The sequence below is a fragment of the Triplophysa dalaica genome, chromosome 7, assembly GCF_015846415.1.
Source record: "Triplophysa dalaica isolate WHDGS20190420 chromosome 7, ASM1584641v1, whole genome shotgun sequence".
Lineage (NCBI taxonomy): Eukaryota > Metazoa > Chordata > Actinopteri > Cypriniformes > Nemacheilidae > Triplophysa > Triplophysa dalaica.
This window is the reverse complement of record NC_079548.1, coordinates 6,599,944-6,618,252: the sequence shown is the minus strand read 5'-3', so window position 1 is coordinate 6,618,252 and position 18,309 is coordinate 6,599,944. Positions and strand designations below refer to the sequence as shown.

The following is an 18,309-nucleotide window of genomic DNA, read 5'->3' as shown; positions in this document are numbered from 1 at the left end:
CGTTACGTCACGTGCCTACAGATAAGTCCCGCCCTTTCCTATAATTGGTGCTGCTCAGACTACCACAGAGTCGGTGTGACCAATAAGAAAGGGTGATCAGGTGAAAGACGGAACACTCAAGTTACACGTTTTACATTTGAAAATGCTTGTTAGACGTTTAAATGTATGAATTGAAAGTATTTTATTTACATTTAAATGCACTTGACTGGTTTAGTTGTAGACTATAAACGTATTTACATTAGATGGCAAATATTCTGATCATCTGAGTTCATGATTTTGGGAAAAGTTGTCGATGATGAGTCGACTTGTCAAATGTAAGCATTGGGTGTGTTTATTTACACCAAAGGTCAGATTTTCCCGTTCCCTTTGAACAATATGCCACAATATGCCAAACATTCTCAAATCATGCTGGTATATAAGTGATCAACAGGTTTTGGACACACTTATGGAGTCCACAGAGTCCAGCTCAATTAAGCAAAAAGACGACATTAAAAATTTATTCTGAAATCCATGCGCATCGTTCACGCAAAATGCTATGACGACTTAATGTAAACAAAATAAGGATGACGTTTCCGAGCCAGCTAAAACTGTGTTTTAATTGAACGCAATTTGTAAGTATATTCTCCTCTATTGTATGTATTTATATATATAGGTTTTGATGCAAATCATTTGCACTTTTGTTATGTACATTTAGATTGACCGTAAAACACATTTTAAACATCTAGAATTGTTCTATGCGCATATACATGGTACGTTACGGTCACTCAGTCGTGCTGAAAAATGCCGTAAAGATTCGATGTGACGCGCAAAGCGCAGGTTCAATGTGCGTGTGCACCAGGTTCTTGATGCGCTGAAACCTGCCCGTCGGCCATCAGTCATCGAATTTTTAATGCAAATAAACTGTTTTGGAAACGTCAGGATTAACAGGTTGAACTTGTCTCTTCCAACCAGAGCAATGCCTTATTGCACCGCAGAAATCCACACGGAAGTTAATGTCTTACTAAGCTTATGCTTGAAATCGGTTTAAAGCATTTAATCGAAACTTGAAGGATTAACGTTCTTTATCTAAGTAAGTGTTTTTTGTGTATTAAAGTAACATTGCGTTAATTTACAATGGGAGCGGGGGACATTTATCTTTAATAGCCTAAATATATATTTAATAAATGCGTGTTTATTGGGCTGCATTGATTATTGATGCTTTAAAAAAAAACGGAACATGTGTTTGTTACCAACTTTATAAACTGTCTATTCATAGTGTTTTAAATGATTAAACGTAATATAAAGATGTTCTCTGTACATTGCTATTATTAATGGCAGTGTTGCCTGTCGTTTTGTGCTGTGTTTTGTAAACGCAAATCTGCTGTGCAGGAGGCTTGTCCCATTCATCTGCCAAGACATAAACATGAATAAAACGAAGTTTATGAGGCTGATCGTCGGCTGCTTGGTTGTTGTTGCCATGGTGAAAGTATTCTTTGGTCCCAGGTGAGGATGACTCTCACTAGACCCCATCTTCTTAAATCAGGCTCATTGTTTTTCTACAAGCTTGCGTTTCATTTTCCTTTCCTAAAGCAATGAGACACACCATAAGAACCATCAGGTCATGCAGAGCGGGACCTTTTGGTCCAAACACGGTGGCCAGAAGCAGAATGTGGCTGATCGTCAGGAGACTCCTTTCAACAACGAGCTACAAATAGACAGCAATAACAATGAGAAGGAAGAAGTGGTCGCCCAAGAAGTCATACAAGCTGGAGACAATAGAGAGACAGGTCCACAAAGGATTGTGCATTTAGATCTGAAAGGTGCCCCACCCAAAGTCAATTATCTAGAACAGGTGGGAATAGATCTATGCAAACTGGATGGTACTTCAGATGTGTATGAAAACGAATTCATGGTATGGCGTTTGCACATGTTCTTTTATAGATATTTCCTTTATTCTCAAAATTGGGTGCCAAAGGAATATTGCTGGAGTATGAGGACATGTTTCCTTATGAGGGGGACCTTGAGATTCTCAGATCAAACAATGCGTACAGGTAACCTATAAACTGAATATATTACGACATAGTGAAAGTTCATATTAACCGATCCGTCCGAATCTGTTCTTGTTTCTGCAAAAGTCTGGAAGAGATTGAGAAAATAAAGTCTCTGGCTAAACTGAATCATCTTGAACTGATCCCTCTGGTGCAGGTGTTCGGGCACTTGGAGGCAAGTCAGACTTGTTTTCCACACAACGTGCACAAAATAAACATTTACCATTTTTTATTATTGCTACACACTAGTTTAACCACTGATTCACGGTAGCTGGCCGCGAGTCATGTAGAAACAAAACTATTCAAATAATGCAGATGTTTTTGCTTGGCTTTGTTTGTTTTGGCCCTCTCGTATTGCATTTAACTACCTTTTTCTGTTTTCTCTTTAGTTTGTCTTAAAACATGAGAAGTTTTTCCACTTGAGAGAAGTTGCATCTTTTCCCAATAGTCTAAACTCTCTGGCTCAGGGAAGCATGGACCTGGTTAAAGACATGTTATCGCAGGTTATGCAGAAGCACCCGGAGTCTCGGTGGTTTCACATTGGAGCTGATGAGGTCAGTGTACACCAGTTAAAAGGTTCTTCGCGAAGAATACGCTTTTTTACATACAATGAGAGTGGAAGGTGACCCCAGTCTCCAAAAAGCACCATACAAGCATCTTAAATATAGTCTAAATGACTTATGCTCAATATTTAGGGTTATTCTTATAATGGCATGCAGAGTACAGTCTTTGATTTAAGAACCAAAGACGTTTGACATCAAATGACATCAGTCAAAACTTCCAGCAAATGAGTCAAATGGCTTCCTTTACAAAGTAAAGAAATTTTGGCTTGGAAAAAACAATTACAGAATTTTCATATTGGGGTGAAATTGAAATCTGTGGCAAAATGAAAGCTCATACCAGCAATGATGTGATGCACGTAGGTACGTGGTCTGGGCGAGAGCGAGGACTCAAAACGCTGGTTGGAAACTCATAACGGAGACATGGGAAAGCTGTTCCTCAATCATGTGACCGCAGTGGGGCGTTTTATGACGGCGCAGCAACCAGGAATCAGACTCATCTTGTGGGATGACATGTTTAGGAAACTCAGCCCTCAGTCTATAGAAGGTACAATCGGAAAGTCAGAATACAAATGATTGTTTTGCTCTTGATTAAATAGCAGTTTGCTTTTGCATTTAGTACAGGCCAAAAAACATTACTGTGTTATTTTGTACCACGCCCTTTGTTCTAGTACTGTTCCATTGAAAGAACAATGTGCTTCATGTTATTAGCAAAGATAAAAGCAGCATGTTTAGTAAAGTGTTTCTTTTTGTTTACATTTTAGAATCAGAATTACACAACCTGGCTTCCCCCATGATATGGGACTATCATCCAAATTTGGACGTGAATGAGATAAGTACGGCCCTGTTTTATTATTATCTTATTATTTATTTTATATTCACTGTAAAAAAGTTAATAATAACAGATACTTTTCATGTGTTTTTAAAATGCAGTCAAACAATGTAAAATTAAAGAAAAAGGCTGTAAATCTGCAAGAAAACATGTAACTACACGGAAAACAGTTTTTTGAATCTATTACAGTTTATTTTTTAAAGTATGTTCAAAAACTGTAAAATCATTTTTTTTGTGGTATTTTTTACAGTGTTGTTTTTAAATGTTTAATTTAAAATGTAGATAAATATTTTAAACATGTTGTCCTAGTTCAAAATGTAACATAATGTTAATCTCTGTAAATAAAGAAAGAAATGTCAGCCTGATGTCACAGAAATGTATAACTATTTCATGAGGTGGCCAATCAGTAATAATTTGTACAATGGGCACTTTTTTTTAAACAACAATAAAGCCCCATACCTAACCTAAAAATGAAATCATACAAATAAGCTCCCTTATAAAATAGTTATGAATTGCCATGATTGTGTTGCCATGATTGTCTTTCAATTGTGTTGAAAGTCTACAGATGTAATCATTTGACCTTTGATGTCTACCGAGCCATTTTATCTTGATTTTATATGAACTTTTTTGTAGGTAACCTTATCCATAAGTATGAGCAAGCCGGATTTCAGACTGTGTGGTTCGCGAGCGCTTTTAAAGGAGCTTCAGGGATCGATCAGATGTTGACTCCAATCGCTCATCATTTTAAAAACCACATACAGTGGGATAAAGTCATTCAAACTATGTCAGAGCACAAGTCTATAAGTTTCCAGGGCATTGTGCTGACCGGCTGGCAGAGGTTAGTGCTGTAAACATCAAATATCTTTTGCTATCAAAAATGCTATGGCTTACAAGACAATGTGTGTTTAAGATATGAACATCACACAGTGTTGTGTGAACTGCTGCCGGTGGCCCTTCCATCTCTCGCTGTTTGTCTTCAGACACTTATATATGGTAAGTATATATATATAAACAGGGAGTACGTTACAAGTATATTTTTTAACTGTATTAGTTCACCTGTATTAGTTCATCATTTTATACAACCTATAGTTATGTAATAAAAAGTTTGATGAGGCTTTATTACTACTTTTCTTTATTACTTTATCACACTCAGAGCATGTGTCCGGGTCAAGATAGTGAAGCAGGTCACATGTGGCTTTAGTCTTGTGACGTGTGTTTTGTTTGCAGGGGAGTTTAATGAGGCGGCACAGAGTGATGTCCAACACATGCTGGGCTGTGAAGTCCAGCTGAATCAAAACAATTGGTATGATGTAATTTCCGGTTTTCATTGGCGTTGTTAATGTGTTAGTCGTAGAATCCAAACATCTTTTTGCATCAGAGCAAAACTGTTTTCTAGAACAGGGGTTTCAAACTTTATGCCAAATAAGATGAACCTATTTTGAAAGACCCCCTTTCTAAAATACAAATGATGCATATTATAATATTTTATTTATAAAGAAACATTTAAACTTGTGAGATGTATATAACCCTGAAGATTTCTTTTTCATTCAATTATTTCACTTTCAGTGCGAAAAAAAAGAACTATATTGAGAAAAGTCACTAAAAATATAGAAATATATTAAAAAAGTGAAAACTATGCATGTAGCAAAAAAGAGCTAAACTATGTATTTGTAATGAAACAATGGTAATGTTCATCTGACTTTTACAATTTTTGCTTTATCTTTTTTACCTGAAATCTTCCTTGAAATATTCTGGGGGTTCCCAGGCCCCCAGTTTAAAAACCCCTGTTCTAGAAGTAGTTTTTTTCAAATCAGTTTTGTTTTAAAATAAGCTTAAAAAAAACTTTCTGCAACTAAAATTAAAGTCTGACAACATAACAAATACAAATTTAGTAACAGAGATGGTCCCCTAAAACATTTCTTAAGAATCTTCTGTTTCTGGAGATATATTTGATAATTTCACTTTTTTGTCTGTTGTCAAATATCAGTTGTAATTGTCTGTGAGATCTAAGTTCAAGTCTCCTAATGAACATTCAAGTTTTGTGTCAATCATAGTTTTTTAATCTTTGACAGGCACTTATTATATTATTATATTTAGGAATTCAAAGTTATATTTTCACAGAGTGTAAAAAATGACTTAAGCTGGGTTTTCTCAGGCAGGGTAACACATAGTAAAACTGATCTATATAAATGACTTGATTGCTTGTGACGTCATTACACTGAAGCTACCTCGCCGCCATCTTTCTGTGCCCAAACGTACCAGTCCCCATTTTTATATCTAAAATATCAAAGTACATTCTTACAACGCAAATATCTTAAGCTTGTAAATATTTTATTATTTAAAGTCAGTAAGTTTTCATTATAATAGCATACATATCAGATTACCACACTAATAATTTAAAGGAACATATGGGACGTCCTGGCCAGGTCACTCTTCTAAAAAAGATTTTAATCTTAATGAGTTTTATTAACAATGAATATATAATGAGGTACCTCAACATATGACAAATGTGCTAAATACAGAAAAATAAATACAGGCTGAATATGTTCTTTAAGCCATGAAGCTTTATTTCTAAACATTTACACATGTGCCATTACACAGCCACTCATCTATACATCGATTTCTATACATCGCTATTCTGCCCAAAATAGACATAAATGATGGAAAAAACATCAGAAGTAACAATTAATTTAAACACGCACGTGAACTAAAAACTTATCACAAGCCTAATAAGATAAAAAAATTGGTTATTTAAGACCGTCATTTTAACTGTAAGTAAAATTAGTAAAAAGCGCGATCGCTTCCGGTGGCTTCACCTCCTGCCGTTGGTTTAGCGTTCTAGGTGCAATCCAGTCATTTATATAGAACAGTGGGTTAAACCCAGTGAAAGATTTACTAAAATAATTCAAAACTTAGGTAAACTTAGGCAAATAGACTACATAATGATTACTATGTGTTCAAGAAAATATAAGATTACATATTACTTAATGGTCACATTGACTTTATTTTACATTTAGAGTCAGTTGATAGTAATTTTCTTCCCTGTTGTCTGTGGACGCTCTGCAGTAAGGGTTCAACCTTTCCAGGCGGTGACATCTATGAGATGGTGAAAAAGATCAACAGCAGTCTTGGCAGTTCGATTCAAAAGATTATGAAAAGCTAGTGAGTGGTTCATATTATGTTTGTTTACTCGGAGCACAGGGCAATATTTATTCTGACTTGCCTCTCTTGAATTCTTTCTTTGAATTGTGTAGCATGTTCTAACATTGTGCGTGTCTGCTTTCCTGCAGCCACATCAGAGGGTCATTTAGTCCTTATCATCGCAAGCGCAACTTCGCAAACCCTCGGAATCTTGGATTTTTCCATAATTCTTTAAAACTGTAAGATTGTTTATAATATTTTTTATGTTTATAAAATATATAGTTTTAGTTACAGTCTTCCTACAGTCTTGTAAGCCAATGAAATATATTCACTGTAAGCCAAAATGTCAGATTTATGAGAAAATTGTGTTTTTAATCATTTTCATTTAAAACATGGTCAAACTTTTTCAAGAATGATGGTCTTAAAGATTCAACATCTAGTCTCAATCCAAATGAATACAGTATGTGGCAGATAATTGGTCAAATGGAGAACAATTGAGATCTAAACTATACTGCATGTCAATAGAATATTGCTATTTGATATTTTAATGACATACTTCAGGGGGAGTTCAGCCCAAAACTCTTAATTTGCTGATATAGGTGACATTTTTTTCTTGAGTAGGACCGTAAAGAAGATTATTTGGTAAATCCGCAGCCCTCTCTGCTTCATATAATGGGAGTATATGGGGTCCACCGTTCTAAGAGTTCCTAAAGCACATAATTCCAAAAAGCGGCTTCTGGCGACATGTTGACGTTTCGTGAAGTGACTCGCTCGATATTTTCATAAATTTGAACGTCATTTTTAATAATATTAGCAATACTGTACAGCCTCAACACTCCCTTTCTGCAAATGGCGATAAGTGTACCAGACGCTGGTATGCCATCTGCCACCAAATACTACAAGAAGAAGATTGCGATTGTGTGCAGAGGCTACACATAATGGCTAATATTATTAAAAAGGACGTTCAGTTTTAAGAAATATCAGACGATTCGCTTCACGAAACGTCAACATGTTGCCAGGAGCCGCTTTTTGGAATTATGTGCTTAAGGAACTCTTAGACAGGTGGACCCCATAGACCCCCATTATTTGAAGCAGAGAGGGCTGCGGATTTACCAAACAATCTTCTTTAGGGTTCTGCTCAAGAAAAAATGCCACCAACATCTCAGATGGCCTGAGGGTGAGTAAATAAACGGCAAATTAGAGTTTTTGGCTGAACTATCCCGTTAAACAAGACATTCAAGTCCGTTCAGTCAAATGATTATATTTGTTTTTAGTTTTAGATTGTTTGTCGTTGTAACACTTTTTCTGTATGGCTGTGTTTGTCCTTAACAGATTGCTGGATGAATGGGATACGTTTTTGCTTGCTTTCCGGCGAAGCATGGAGGAAATCTACTACTCGGACACTTTAGAGGAATGGCTGGAAGAGAACGTCAACGAACACATAGAAGCACTCCATGAAATGGTGGTCGACGTAGAGCGGATCATTAAACTTAACGGACAGCCGAAGTCTGATCCTGGGAAAATTTGACAAAAACGGTGACAAAGGACGTTCCAAAGGTTCCCTTGAAATCTGACTGCTGTAAGGATTTTCTCATACCTCAAGGATCATCATAATTTACTCAAGGCGTTATTTCAAGTGACACTATGAAAGACATGACTAAAATATCCAGTGTGTGTTGTCTGTTATGGTGGCATTGTGACACTATGCATTCTTAGGTTTTTTTATTTGAACAAAATAATGAATAATACTGTAAATTATTTGCCTACTTTTTTATTGTTAATAATTGGAATTATTCTAAATGTAATCTATGCAACATGCATTTTAACACTTCTGAGAAAAACCTGTATAGATAGGCTACTACCGATAAAAAAAAATTGTGCACTTACAGAGAAATGTTATAACTGGAAGCCTCAAATAGAGATACAAGATATCTTTGGTGTTCTGACACGTCAATATTCAACACTTCAATTTGATTTAGTCTGAATCACATTATTAACAACACTCAACATCAACACTTTAACGGATTTCCAGCAATAGCAGGGTTCCTCCCTGTCCTTAATGTCTTTAATTCACTGTTTACCAATGTGTGATCAGAACATTCAGGGCTGCACTGAGCCAGAGACACCCAATCCTGCCACATGTCACACCTATTCAGTGCTTTAAATCACATAATGTTTATTTTAGGCTTCAGACACGGGCCTATAAGCACAAAATAAGCAAATAAGAGTTTGTAAAATACACACACACACTGATGTCTATAGAAGCGGCAATACCAATATCCTCAAATATAATTTGACGGATGTGTTTTATTCACATCAGATACTCAGTATCTGAAATGTAAGCAATTGTTAAGATCACTCTATTATTCTACCAGTTCACTAGGCACTTACTTTGTGTATATTGACAAAAGACATGCATTTGACAATCGTTATATCAGATATTTCTTGATATGTAAACAGTTTGTGAAAATTGTGAGTAAAAAATAAAAATGATGTAAAAGAAAAACGGCTCTGCGGTCAGTCACATGATAAGGAGTGCTGCGTCGCCATGGAAATGTTAAGGTGATAACTTACAACAGGGGCTCATCCTAAACATTTTAAACTTATTTGTGTAAGTAAATGGGCTTACGTTTCTCAAATAATGTTATTAGCGTCTTAAATTTAGGCCTTCAATTAAGGAAAGACAGTATTCTGCTGAGGGGGATCTTATCAAAACATCGAGTGGAGCAAAAGCACGTCCCTCTCTCCACTCTAAGCGTTCTGTAATCACTCCGCTCTGAATCCATTCCGGGTTTTTAATGTTTCACAGCCAGAGGGCAGAAAAGGGTTAATTTGCGCTCTAGAGACTTTTGCACAAGATTGGATGGTTGTTTGATTGGATAAATACAAATATGCACTGATAAGTTATATATATAAATGGTCGATCATTTGTGTGATATTTTTTAATAGATTAAAAATGTATTTAAAATACGCAACTGGCAATATTAAAGCGGTTTAAACATCTCCACTTAAAACGCCTTTAAAGTCTGTGTGTTTTTTTATGGGGAATAAAACAAAAAAATATATATATTGTGGTATTTTGTACTCAGCTAGTTGTGTAAACGGTTAACTAAAATGTTCATATTTAAAGGATTATATGCCTTATAACTCATTCAGACATTGCAGTTATAGACCCCAACACATGAAGAAAGTTCATAAGAATGACGTAACCACGCACTCTAGCTCAACCATTTGTAACATATACATCTTTAAACAATACAAAAAACGTTATTCACAATATAAATGCTTTATTTTGTTATATGTTACATAACACCACAATATAACTTTCCGTCATAACGTGCATATCTTTTGTTACATGTTTTAAATGCTGCTCACATATGTATTTAAAAACAACATCAAAGCATCAATTTACTCACCATACAAATAATGCAAACGTGCGCGTGTTTCTGATGGGGTCCTTCTCAACAGAAATATGTGTTTCGACTTGTGACGTAGCAAATCACGTACCGATCTCATCAAAATACCGCGAGAAAATCGAGAATGTATCAATAGTAAATGCTAAACTTTTATTTATTTTTACTAACCTGACCAAACTGTCTCTGTGTGGAGAAACCAACGCGCCTTTATTTTGAACGCGTCCTAGCGTATGAGGTCTCTGTCACCGCCCTTTTGTTGTTATGACTACGAGGTCGTAAATCCGCCATGTTTTCCCCGCTGTAGCGTTGCGACAGAGAGGTCTAGAACGACATGACTGAAGAAAATAATAATACGGCAGCAACAGTTACCGACCAAACGGAGCATAGCAACATCATCACCATACAAGCAACGCTCGGAGAAGAAGGTATAAATAGAGTAATGGACCACAATCACATATAACAATCGAGATTAAATATGAGGGCCTGATTTTGTTTGGTTCGGGCACGCTGGCACAGTCTCCATTAGCTCAAACGATAACGTTACATTAGATGAGGACTTAAGCTGCTAATGTTGACTAGCATTGATCTCTGCTGCATGAAACTAACCAGGGTTTTGTTATATGCTAACTGTCACTGCTGCATTGGTTTCGTTGATCAATACAAGAGTGTTTTCTATGGCATGCATACATTTAGTGTTGAGCTGTGTTTACGCGTGCCATGTTAGGCAGAGTGGGGTAAGATGTGCCACTTGAGTCCAATGCGAAATAAGATCGCGCATAGATATAACATTACTAGTAAATTAATTCATTGATATTTGACATCAGCTGAAATCAGTGGGGAATATGTGAACAGTTTAAAATGTAAAGACGAATGGGAAAAATCATTGATAAGTCACTTTTAATGAACTATGCTTATTTAAGTCTTGTTTAAATGTAAATGTAACCCGGAAATGCTTCCTATTAAAAACAATAATTTTTCTATGTATTATTTCATTGTAAGGCCCTTTTTGTAAAGTGCATAACTTTGCTTCCCCCCAAATAAAAACTTTAATCAACCCCAAAATATTAAACTTTAAAAAATGTTACATTTTAATGGAGCCGATAACATATTAATTTATACAAACCGGAAACATCAACTATTTTGATTGGTTGTCTTTATTTTTCTGATGTTTGGTTGCATAAAATGTGTTAATACATTTTGATTTGTCATAAAATGCCACAAAATCTGTGATCCATCTTGGGACCCCCTAGTTTGACAACCACTCACTATAGAAATAAGTTGATAACATATGAAAGGAAGATAACACTAAAATCAGTGACGGTATTTAATTGCCAATTTTCAGACAAAGTTAATGCAAACTACATTGTAATATAGAATATGGGTCTTGTGCATATACAGTATTTGTTATTCCTCCTTTAATTCTTCCCAAGGCTTTCGTTTATACTTACACTACACAACATGCATACGAAATCTTCAATAAGATCAGCTAATAGTTGAACAATAATAAAGGAAAACATTAGTCGTCATAGAGACGGGTATCAGCCCGCGTCCTGCATGGCAACATATAGGACTGGCAGCCGGTAGGGCGTATGCCTTCGAAAGCACCTTCCCCCCTCCTATAGGTGTGTCAGCGTGTTTCTTTAGCCTCCCTTCTTCCCCCAACTGTTCTTTGTTTACCTGATAAGCTGTGTTGATACGTATATATCACCTGGAATGAAGAAAATGTACGTTGACCAACACTTTTAAAAGGTGTCTTTTCTAATGATATATAAATATGTTCTTATAGTTTGTATATTTGTTGTTTGGCGCGGTTTATGTATGAGTGCAGATGTTTTGGTTCATAAACATTGTTTTCTCTTCCAGATGAGGATGTTCATAAATGCGGGAGGTGTTTGGGGGAGTTTTCCGCTCTGGATGTTTTCATCCAACATAAACTCAGCAGAAGCTGTAAGCGTCCGCTGCTTGATCAACAGGTTTGTCATTATTATACCTTATGGCAAATGCCTTTCCAATTCCCAGCTTGAGGTTTGGTGCCCTGCTTGCTTTTGTGGTCTCAATGAAAAGGTCTCTGCAATACAAATCAGTAACTTAACTTTAAAAGTCAATGTCGTATTAAGTCAATGGTAAATGGTGGTATGAAAGTAGGATGAATATGGCTGTCACGGCTAATCCATCTTTTCATTACATCAGGTAAATGCTGAGGCTGATGGAGGTGAGGTGAGGAGAAATGAAAATGGATGTTCGTCTGATGAAGCCGAGGCCAACACAGGTACGGCATCAACTAGATATTATTCTAAGATTCTTCGCATGACCCAACTGTGGTCACCAAACTTTGTTTTTACAGTATAACTAGTTTGTCCATGGTCATTTATTGCTGTTTTTACTGAATCATAACTAACATTTAATTTTCCTTTAGATGAGGTGGATAAAAGTAGATGTACTGAAAAGAAAAAGAGAAGCCGCTCGGCAAGAGAGGATGAGAGCTCCAGCCCCACTAAACTGGTTTTGACGTTGAACGCAGAAGGACGATACATCTGTAACATATGTGATAAGACCTTCAAAACGGTACGATATTCCATTTTCTTAATCTAGACATATTTAAATATTATAGGTTTATTGAAAAATATATTGTAATGCATTGGTTCATCCAAAGTGAACATTTTGTCATTATTTCCCCTCGTGTTGATGGCTTTCTTTGTTCTTCATAACCAAAACGTACATTTTAAAAAGGGTTGTTTTTGTTTTCTGTCTGCTGGGAGTGTATTGTGACCGCCTCTTCTCAGGCTTGAAATGGATGCAAATGCCCTATAATATAACTCATACGAGTCCTTGACAAGAGGCATTCACAAGTCACATCCATTATAAACACAAAAAAACACATTCTGTTTAAAATGTCTGTTTTGGTTTAGAAGAACATCTCATGGGTTGAGTAAATAAGACTTTTATTTGTAGGTAGACTCACCTTGTAAAACACACAATGTGTATTTAGAACAATACCACTGTTTAAGTTATGTTTAAGTTATTAACTTAATCCATTTCTATGTCCCTCAGACAAATATTCTGAGAACTCACATGTTCACACACACGGATCAAAAGGACTTTAAATGTGAAATATGTGGAAATGCTTTTAGAACCAAGGGCTCTTTGATCCGACACAAACGACGACACACAGGTAACACTAAGATATAGTGGTTTGTATCCTGAAATTGTTTTCATAGTTGTCGTTTTGAGAATCATGATGTCATTTCCTCTGGCAGATGAGCGTCCGTACCGCTGCAATCAGTGTGGTTTGGCGTTTCGAGAGTCCGGAGCCCTGACGAGACATCTGAAGTCTTTGACGCCTTGCACTGAGAAGATTCGATTCAGTCAATGTAAAGAGATACTCGTAGGCATGGATGGAGCTCGGAAAGGTATTATACATATCAGAAACCTTCAAAAAGAGCATTTTTAATGAAAGAATCCTAAAAAACATATGTTTACAAACTTGTCATTAGAAAAAACAGTTTAGCTCATCAATCTGTGGTATCAAAGTGTAATTGTCTCTCTATGTGGTTATAGAAATCCAGCCGGCACCTCCTGACCCTGAGAAGGAGGAGCTTCCTGTGGAGAGTGTGGTCGAAGCAGGCGAGGAGATCATTCAGATCCAGGTGGTGGATGAGAACGGAGAGGTGCAACAGGTGTGAGACTTTATACAAGATTGACCGTTTCTTCATCCAGGGTTCAGTTCCAACCTACAGAAAAAAGCAGTTTTAAATGACATAAGGCAAAAAAAAATCTTTTTGGGTGAATTATCCCTTATATACTACACTGTAGTCTCATGTACTTTTCTGTGTTGAACAGGTCATGTCCCAGCCTCAGACCGCAACAGTGGTCGAAGCCGACAATCTAATATGCCAGGCCATTATCAACTCGGGCATCGCCCTGGAGACCGAGGCCACAGAGGCGGCCGAGCAGGCAGAGGCGCGGTCACCTAAAGTGCTCCCGCAGGGTCCTGAGGCTGAGGCTGAAACCAGACTTACTGAGATTCAGGTGACGGAAGAGTGTGTGGAGACTGTGACCGAAGAGATGCTGGTGAGTTCACGTTTCTAGTTCTCTTTCCAGTTGGTGAAATAGTTTACTTCTGGCATCAAGAGTATTTTATTCCTTATAAGTGTTGTTATGTGTGTCGTAGGAGACGTCTGGGAAGGAAGAGGAGTCTGAAGCCAAACTATACAAATGTCCCCACTGTGAGCGCCTGTTTAAGACATTGGCGTACCTGAGGGTTCATGTCAAAGGGCATGTTGGTAAGCATTTAAAGACTGTTTAAATCTATTTGTCTAAGTCTCCAAAAATGAGAATTCTGTCATGATTTCTCACCCTCTTGTCATTTCAATCTGTATGACTTTCTTTATTCTGCAGAACACAAACAAAGATATTTTAATGAAAGTTGGTCATCGAACAGCGTCGGCACCCATTCACTTCTATTGTTTGGACACAAAACCAATGCAATTGAATGGGTTCCAATAAACAACATTCTTCAAAATATCTTCTTTTCTGTTCTGCAGAAGAAAGAAAGTCATACAGGTTTGAAATGACAAGAGGGTGGGTAAATGATGACAGAATTGTCACTTTGGATGAACTATCACCTTAAAACGTAAACTTAGTGTTTTTTTTCTATCGCAGGATACAAACCGTTTAAGTGCATAATGTGTCACAAGGAGTTCCTGACAGGTTACTTGCTGAAGAAACACATGGAGATGCACATCAGCGAGAGGCGCTACAAGTGTGGAGAGTGCGGCAAGCTGTTCAAAGCCATCGGACACGTGCGGGAACACATGAGAGCTCATTCGGATGAGAGGCCGTATCACTGCAGCTTCTGTGACAAGAGCTACAAGACCAAGGTGAGCACTGACAAGCTTTTGTACCACTGAAAACAGTCCTTGAGATTTCTGCGTTGTAATTTATGTACGTCTTCCAGAATGCTCTGCAGGTGCATCATCGTACCCATGGGGACGAAAAGCCGTACGTGTGCCCGCACTGCTCCCGTGGCTTCCGAGAGAAAAGCGCCTTGGTCCGTCATATTCGACATCATACAGGAGAAAAGCCATTTAAGTGCTCGAATTGTGGGCGGGGCTTTGCCGAGCATGGCACTCTGAACCGACACATACGGGCTAAAGGTTTGTGATCTGTAAAATGATCGATTGCCCCGTTTCACTGAAAGAAATCTTTAAAATTGTCTTGGGTTAGGGACATACAAACAACCTGTCCACAAAAAATATTTAAAAAAATTTGTTTGAACAACGATTAAAAGTAGGGATGCACCGATACATTTACGAGTACCGATATTTTTTTCTGGTACTCTCCAATACCGATCCCTGTACCTTTTCACAACACGGTAAGAATAATAAAAATAGAATAGAATAGCTTCATAATTACAAACAACTCCACCTTAAAGATCGGTTAACACGCAGTTTCTGCCAATCTCATATTTATCTTGAGTACTAAACCGTAGTATTGCATACGTCATATTTTCAATGAGTATTTAGTTTGATCAAATTTATAAAAGAGAGATACAGCTGTATGAATATTTCCCGGGAAAAAGACGAGCAGCTGGAGTCAGGCAAGGGGGATGGAACTACAGCACGTGCACACAATACATCATCACGATAATCCCATCGTGTTTTTTACATTTTGCACATACACCCCGATTGCCAACAAAACACAGACATGTGACTTAGTTTGACTTACTGTGTGCAGTTCATGTCTGGCATCTTTTATAGTTATATCCACCATTTATATTACATCCATCACTTAAATGGCGTGAACTAACAAACACTCCTAAACTTCACTATCGCAAGAGGAAGGCCCACAGCGCAACCAATCTTGACAAGCGGGTCTTCCTATCCCTGGGTGGTTGGCGCGTGGGCGGGATATTTCTTTTGCCTTGATGTGGGCGTGATTTTTCTGAGATAATTGCTGAATAAACAGGGATCCAGACTTATGAAATACGTTCCGAAACAAATGGAAGTGCTGGGGGAGTGCATCAAGCAAATTAAAACTATGTCATATGTCCAACTCGTTTTTTAACATGTTGGCCATGTTGAGCATGAGAAACCAGCATGTTTAACAGTGTAAAGAAGATAGAATGCATGAAATAGCATGTTAACCTATATTTAAACACATTATCAAAAAAAAAAAGGTCTTGGCACAAACTTTCAAAGCAAATTTCACACCAAAGTTCTGTCAGTTCCGTCACATGAAGTATCAGTCTTTGGTATCAGTGCATTTTTACGATTACGAGTACATAAACTTAGTATCGGGCCTTAAAGTCTTAAAGACTTAAAGTGCATCCATATTTAAAACTATAGCAAAAAGGCAAATTTTAAGTTTCAGTGTAGTAGTTTTGTATTTTTAATGGTTATATGTTTTTTGTGTCTGTTCAGGAGGTTGTTTCGCTGTGCAGCGGAAGGACTCTGAACAAACAGGAAGCTCTGAGGAGCAGGAGATGGTGACAGAGAATGACGCAACCACGATTATATCAGACGACCCTCACGCTGTCCTGGTTGAGTTCTCCTCAGTCGTGGCTGACACTCAGGAATACATCATAGGGGTATCTTACCTCACTTTTTGTGTTATTTTGTTTTATTTTTATGTGTCTGTACTACAGCAGGATTTATAAAATAATTTCTGATCAGTTCGATCAGCTACAGATTTTCTAAAATGTCATAAAATGCTTTGCAGTCATCAGCTGAGGAAGAAACCCACGGAGAGGCCGTAACAATAATTCAAGACAATCAGCATCAGGTATTTTTTTATGTTGCTCAAATAAACCATTTATGTTTGATAGCTAAATAGTTTACATTAATCGTTTGATGTGTCTGGTCACAGTTGGACAGCAATATCATGAAAGTCGTGCAACAGATCGTCAGCCAATCGCACGGAAGCCACCAGATCATCGTTCGAAACGTGGCCGTCGACGAGTCCCCCAGCGTGTCCGACTGCGGGGACACGATCACCATCGCCACGCCCGAGAGTTTGACCGAACAGATGGCGATGACGCTCGCAAACGCTATTAGCGACGGCACCATCCTCAATTCCGCCACAGAGGGCGCCGTCAACACGACTCATACAACGGTTACCATGGTAACGGCTGAGAACATTGATACAATCGAACAGGAGGAGCAATACGTCATTGCTTCGCCTGAAGAAATGGAAGTTCAGACTGTTGTGGTGGTGTGAGACATTTAATCGTGTATATGAGTTTGTTACAGGAAACAGCCGTGATGTAGCGTTTTGCTTTTCTCAAAGGCCTTATTCTACATAGTGCTACATATGTAGTGCACTTAAGATGAGCACATTTTTGTGCTGGTGGACAGTGTTAATAACTTTATGTTGGGTTTTAAATGTTTCCTTTCATTCATGCAGGTTATACATGTACTGAACTGAAGGTTTTTTTCAAAACTGTCTGAATTAATTTATACAATGTCCTTTTCGCCTGTGTCATGTTGCAAGGCGTATGGCTATTGTCTATATTCATCATGACTTCATAACATGTATGACGTGTTGCCGCCAATATCACGACCCTTAGGAAACATGGCAGGGAATGTAAAATCTAAAAATGTAATATTAAAAATATTTTTATGTATTTTTTCAAATGTAGATTGCTGCTTCTTTTCTGGTTTCTATTAATGAATGTGAACTAATGCTGTGACATGACATCCAAATTGACCATATTCCATTCCATTTTCTACCGCTTATCCGAACTACCTCGGGTAACGGGGAGCCTGTGCCTATCTCAGGAGTCATCGGGCATAAAGGCAGGATACACCCTGGATGGAGTGATTGACCATATTAGTTCACTTAATTAAAAAATTCAATCTTTTATCAACATTTAATAACTTCTGGATCTACTGGTAAAAACTGACATCACCCAGAAGTACTTTGACCAATATCCAAATAATGCTTAAAGGGTAAGTTCACCCAAACATGAAATTTCTGTCATCACTTACGCTCGAGTTGTTCCAAATCTGTATACATTTCTTTGTTCTGATGAACATGGAGTAAGATATTTGGAAGAATTTCTTGCAACCAAACACTTATTGGACACCATGGACTACCATATTATAAAAATTACTTTATACATGTCTTCATACATGTGTTGTATATATATTATGTTTTACATGATGAAACAAACCATTGTGTACTATGAATACTATTGTTTTTAGATTGTGCCATGGCGAGGATGTATTTTTCGAGTGTGTGCCGAGTGGCTATAGAAGCAGTGTTCTAGCCAGATCAGGTGTAAAAATGGATCTGTGGTCACCTTGACTTCTGTTCTCCTGCTGTCAGCTCAT

The 18,309-nt window shown here is 37.5% G+C and overlaps 2 protein-coding genes across 2 annotated transcripts; both read left to right on the top strand.

The window, feature by feature from the left end:
• Positions 1-817: 817 nt before the first annotated feature.
• zgc:113333 (beta-N-acetylhexosaminidase) lies at positions 818-9,060 on the top strand. Its single transcript, XM_056751692.1, has 14 exons — positions 818-1,069; positions 1,369-1,482; positions 1,570-1,831; positions 1,921-2,030; positions 2,115-2,202; positions 2,417-2,581; positions 2,951-3,134; positions 3,352-3,423; positions 4,053-4,257; positions 4,330-4,412; positions 4,647-4,722; positions 6,486-6,581; positions 6,710-6,799; positions 7,893-9,060. Exons 2-14 carry the CDS (start codon positions 1,403-1,405, stop codon positions 8,086-8,088), a joined length of 1,707 nt encoding a protein of 568 aa, XP_056607670.1. The 5' UTR covers positions 818-1,069; positions 1,369-1,402; the 3' UTR covers positions 8,089-9,060.
• Positions 9,061-10,000: 940 nt separating this feature from the next.
• On the top strand, positions 10,001-17,614 carry e4f1 (E4F transcription factor 1). The gene is made up of 14 exons (XM_056752956.1): positions 10,001-10,401; positions 11,840-11,949; positions 12,167-12,245; positions 12,393-12,541; positions 13,028-13,148; positions 13,234-13,386; positions 13,535-13,653; positions 13,817-14,047; positions 14,148-14,259; positions 14,639-14,856; positions 14,934-15,132; positions 16,399-16,565; positions 16,697-16,759; positions 16,844-17,614. Exons 1-14 carry the CDS (start codon positions 10,308-10,310, stop codon positions 17,192-17,194), a joined length of 2,166 nt encoding a protein of 721 aa, XP_056608934.1. The 5' UTR covers positions 10,001-10,307; the 3' UTR covers positions 17,195-17,614.
• Positions 17,615-18,309: the final 695 nt, after the last annotated feature.

Coding starts and splice junctions, on each gene's coding strand:
- zgc:113333 (XM_056751692.1), top strand. CDS start 1,403: ATGAATAAAACGAAGTTTATGAGGCTGATCGTCGGCTGCTTGGTTGTT. Junction 1,483..1,569: donor AAAGTATTCTTTGGTCCCAG/GTGAGGATGACT, acceptor CCTTTCCTAAAG/CAATGAGACACACCATAAGA. Junction 4,258..4,329: donor GTGCTGACCGGCTGGCAGAG/GTTAGTGCTGTA, acceptor TGTGTGTTTAAG/ATATGAACATCACACAGTGT.
- e4f1 (XM_056752956.1), top strand. CDS start 10,308: ATGACTGAAGAAAATAATAATACGGCAGCAACAGTTACCGACCAAACG. Junction 14,857..14,933: donor ACAAGAGCTACAAGACCAAG/GTGAGCACTGAC, acceptor TACGTCTTCCAG/AATGCTCTGCAGGTGCATCA. Junction 16,566..16,696: donor CTCAGGAATACATCATAGGG/GTATCTTACCTC, acceptor AATGCTTTGCAG/TCATCAGCTGAGGAAGAAAC.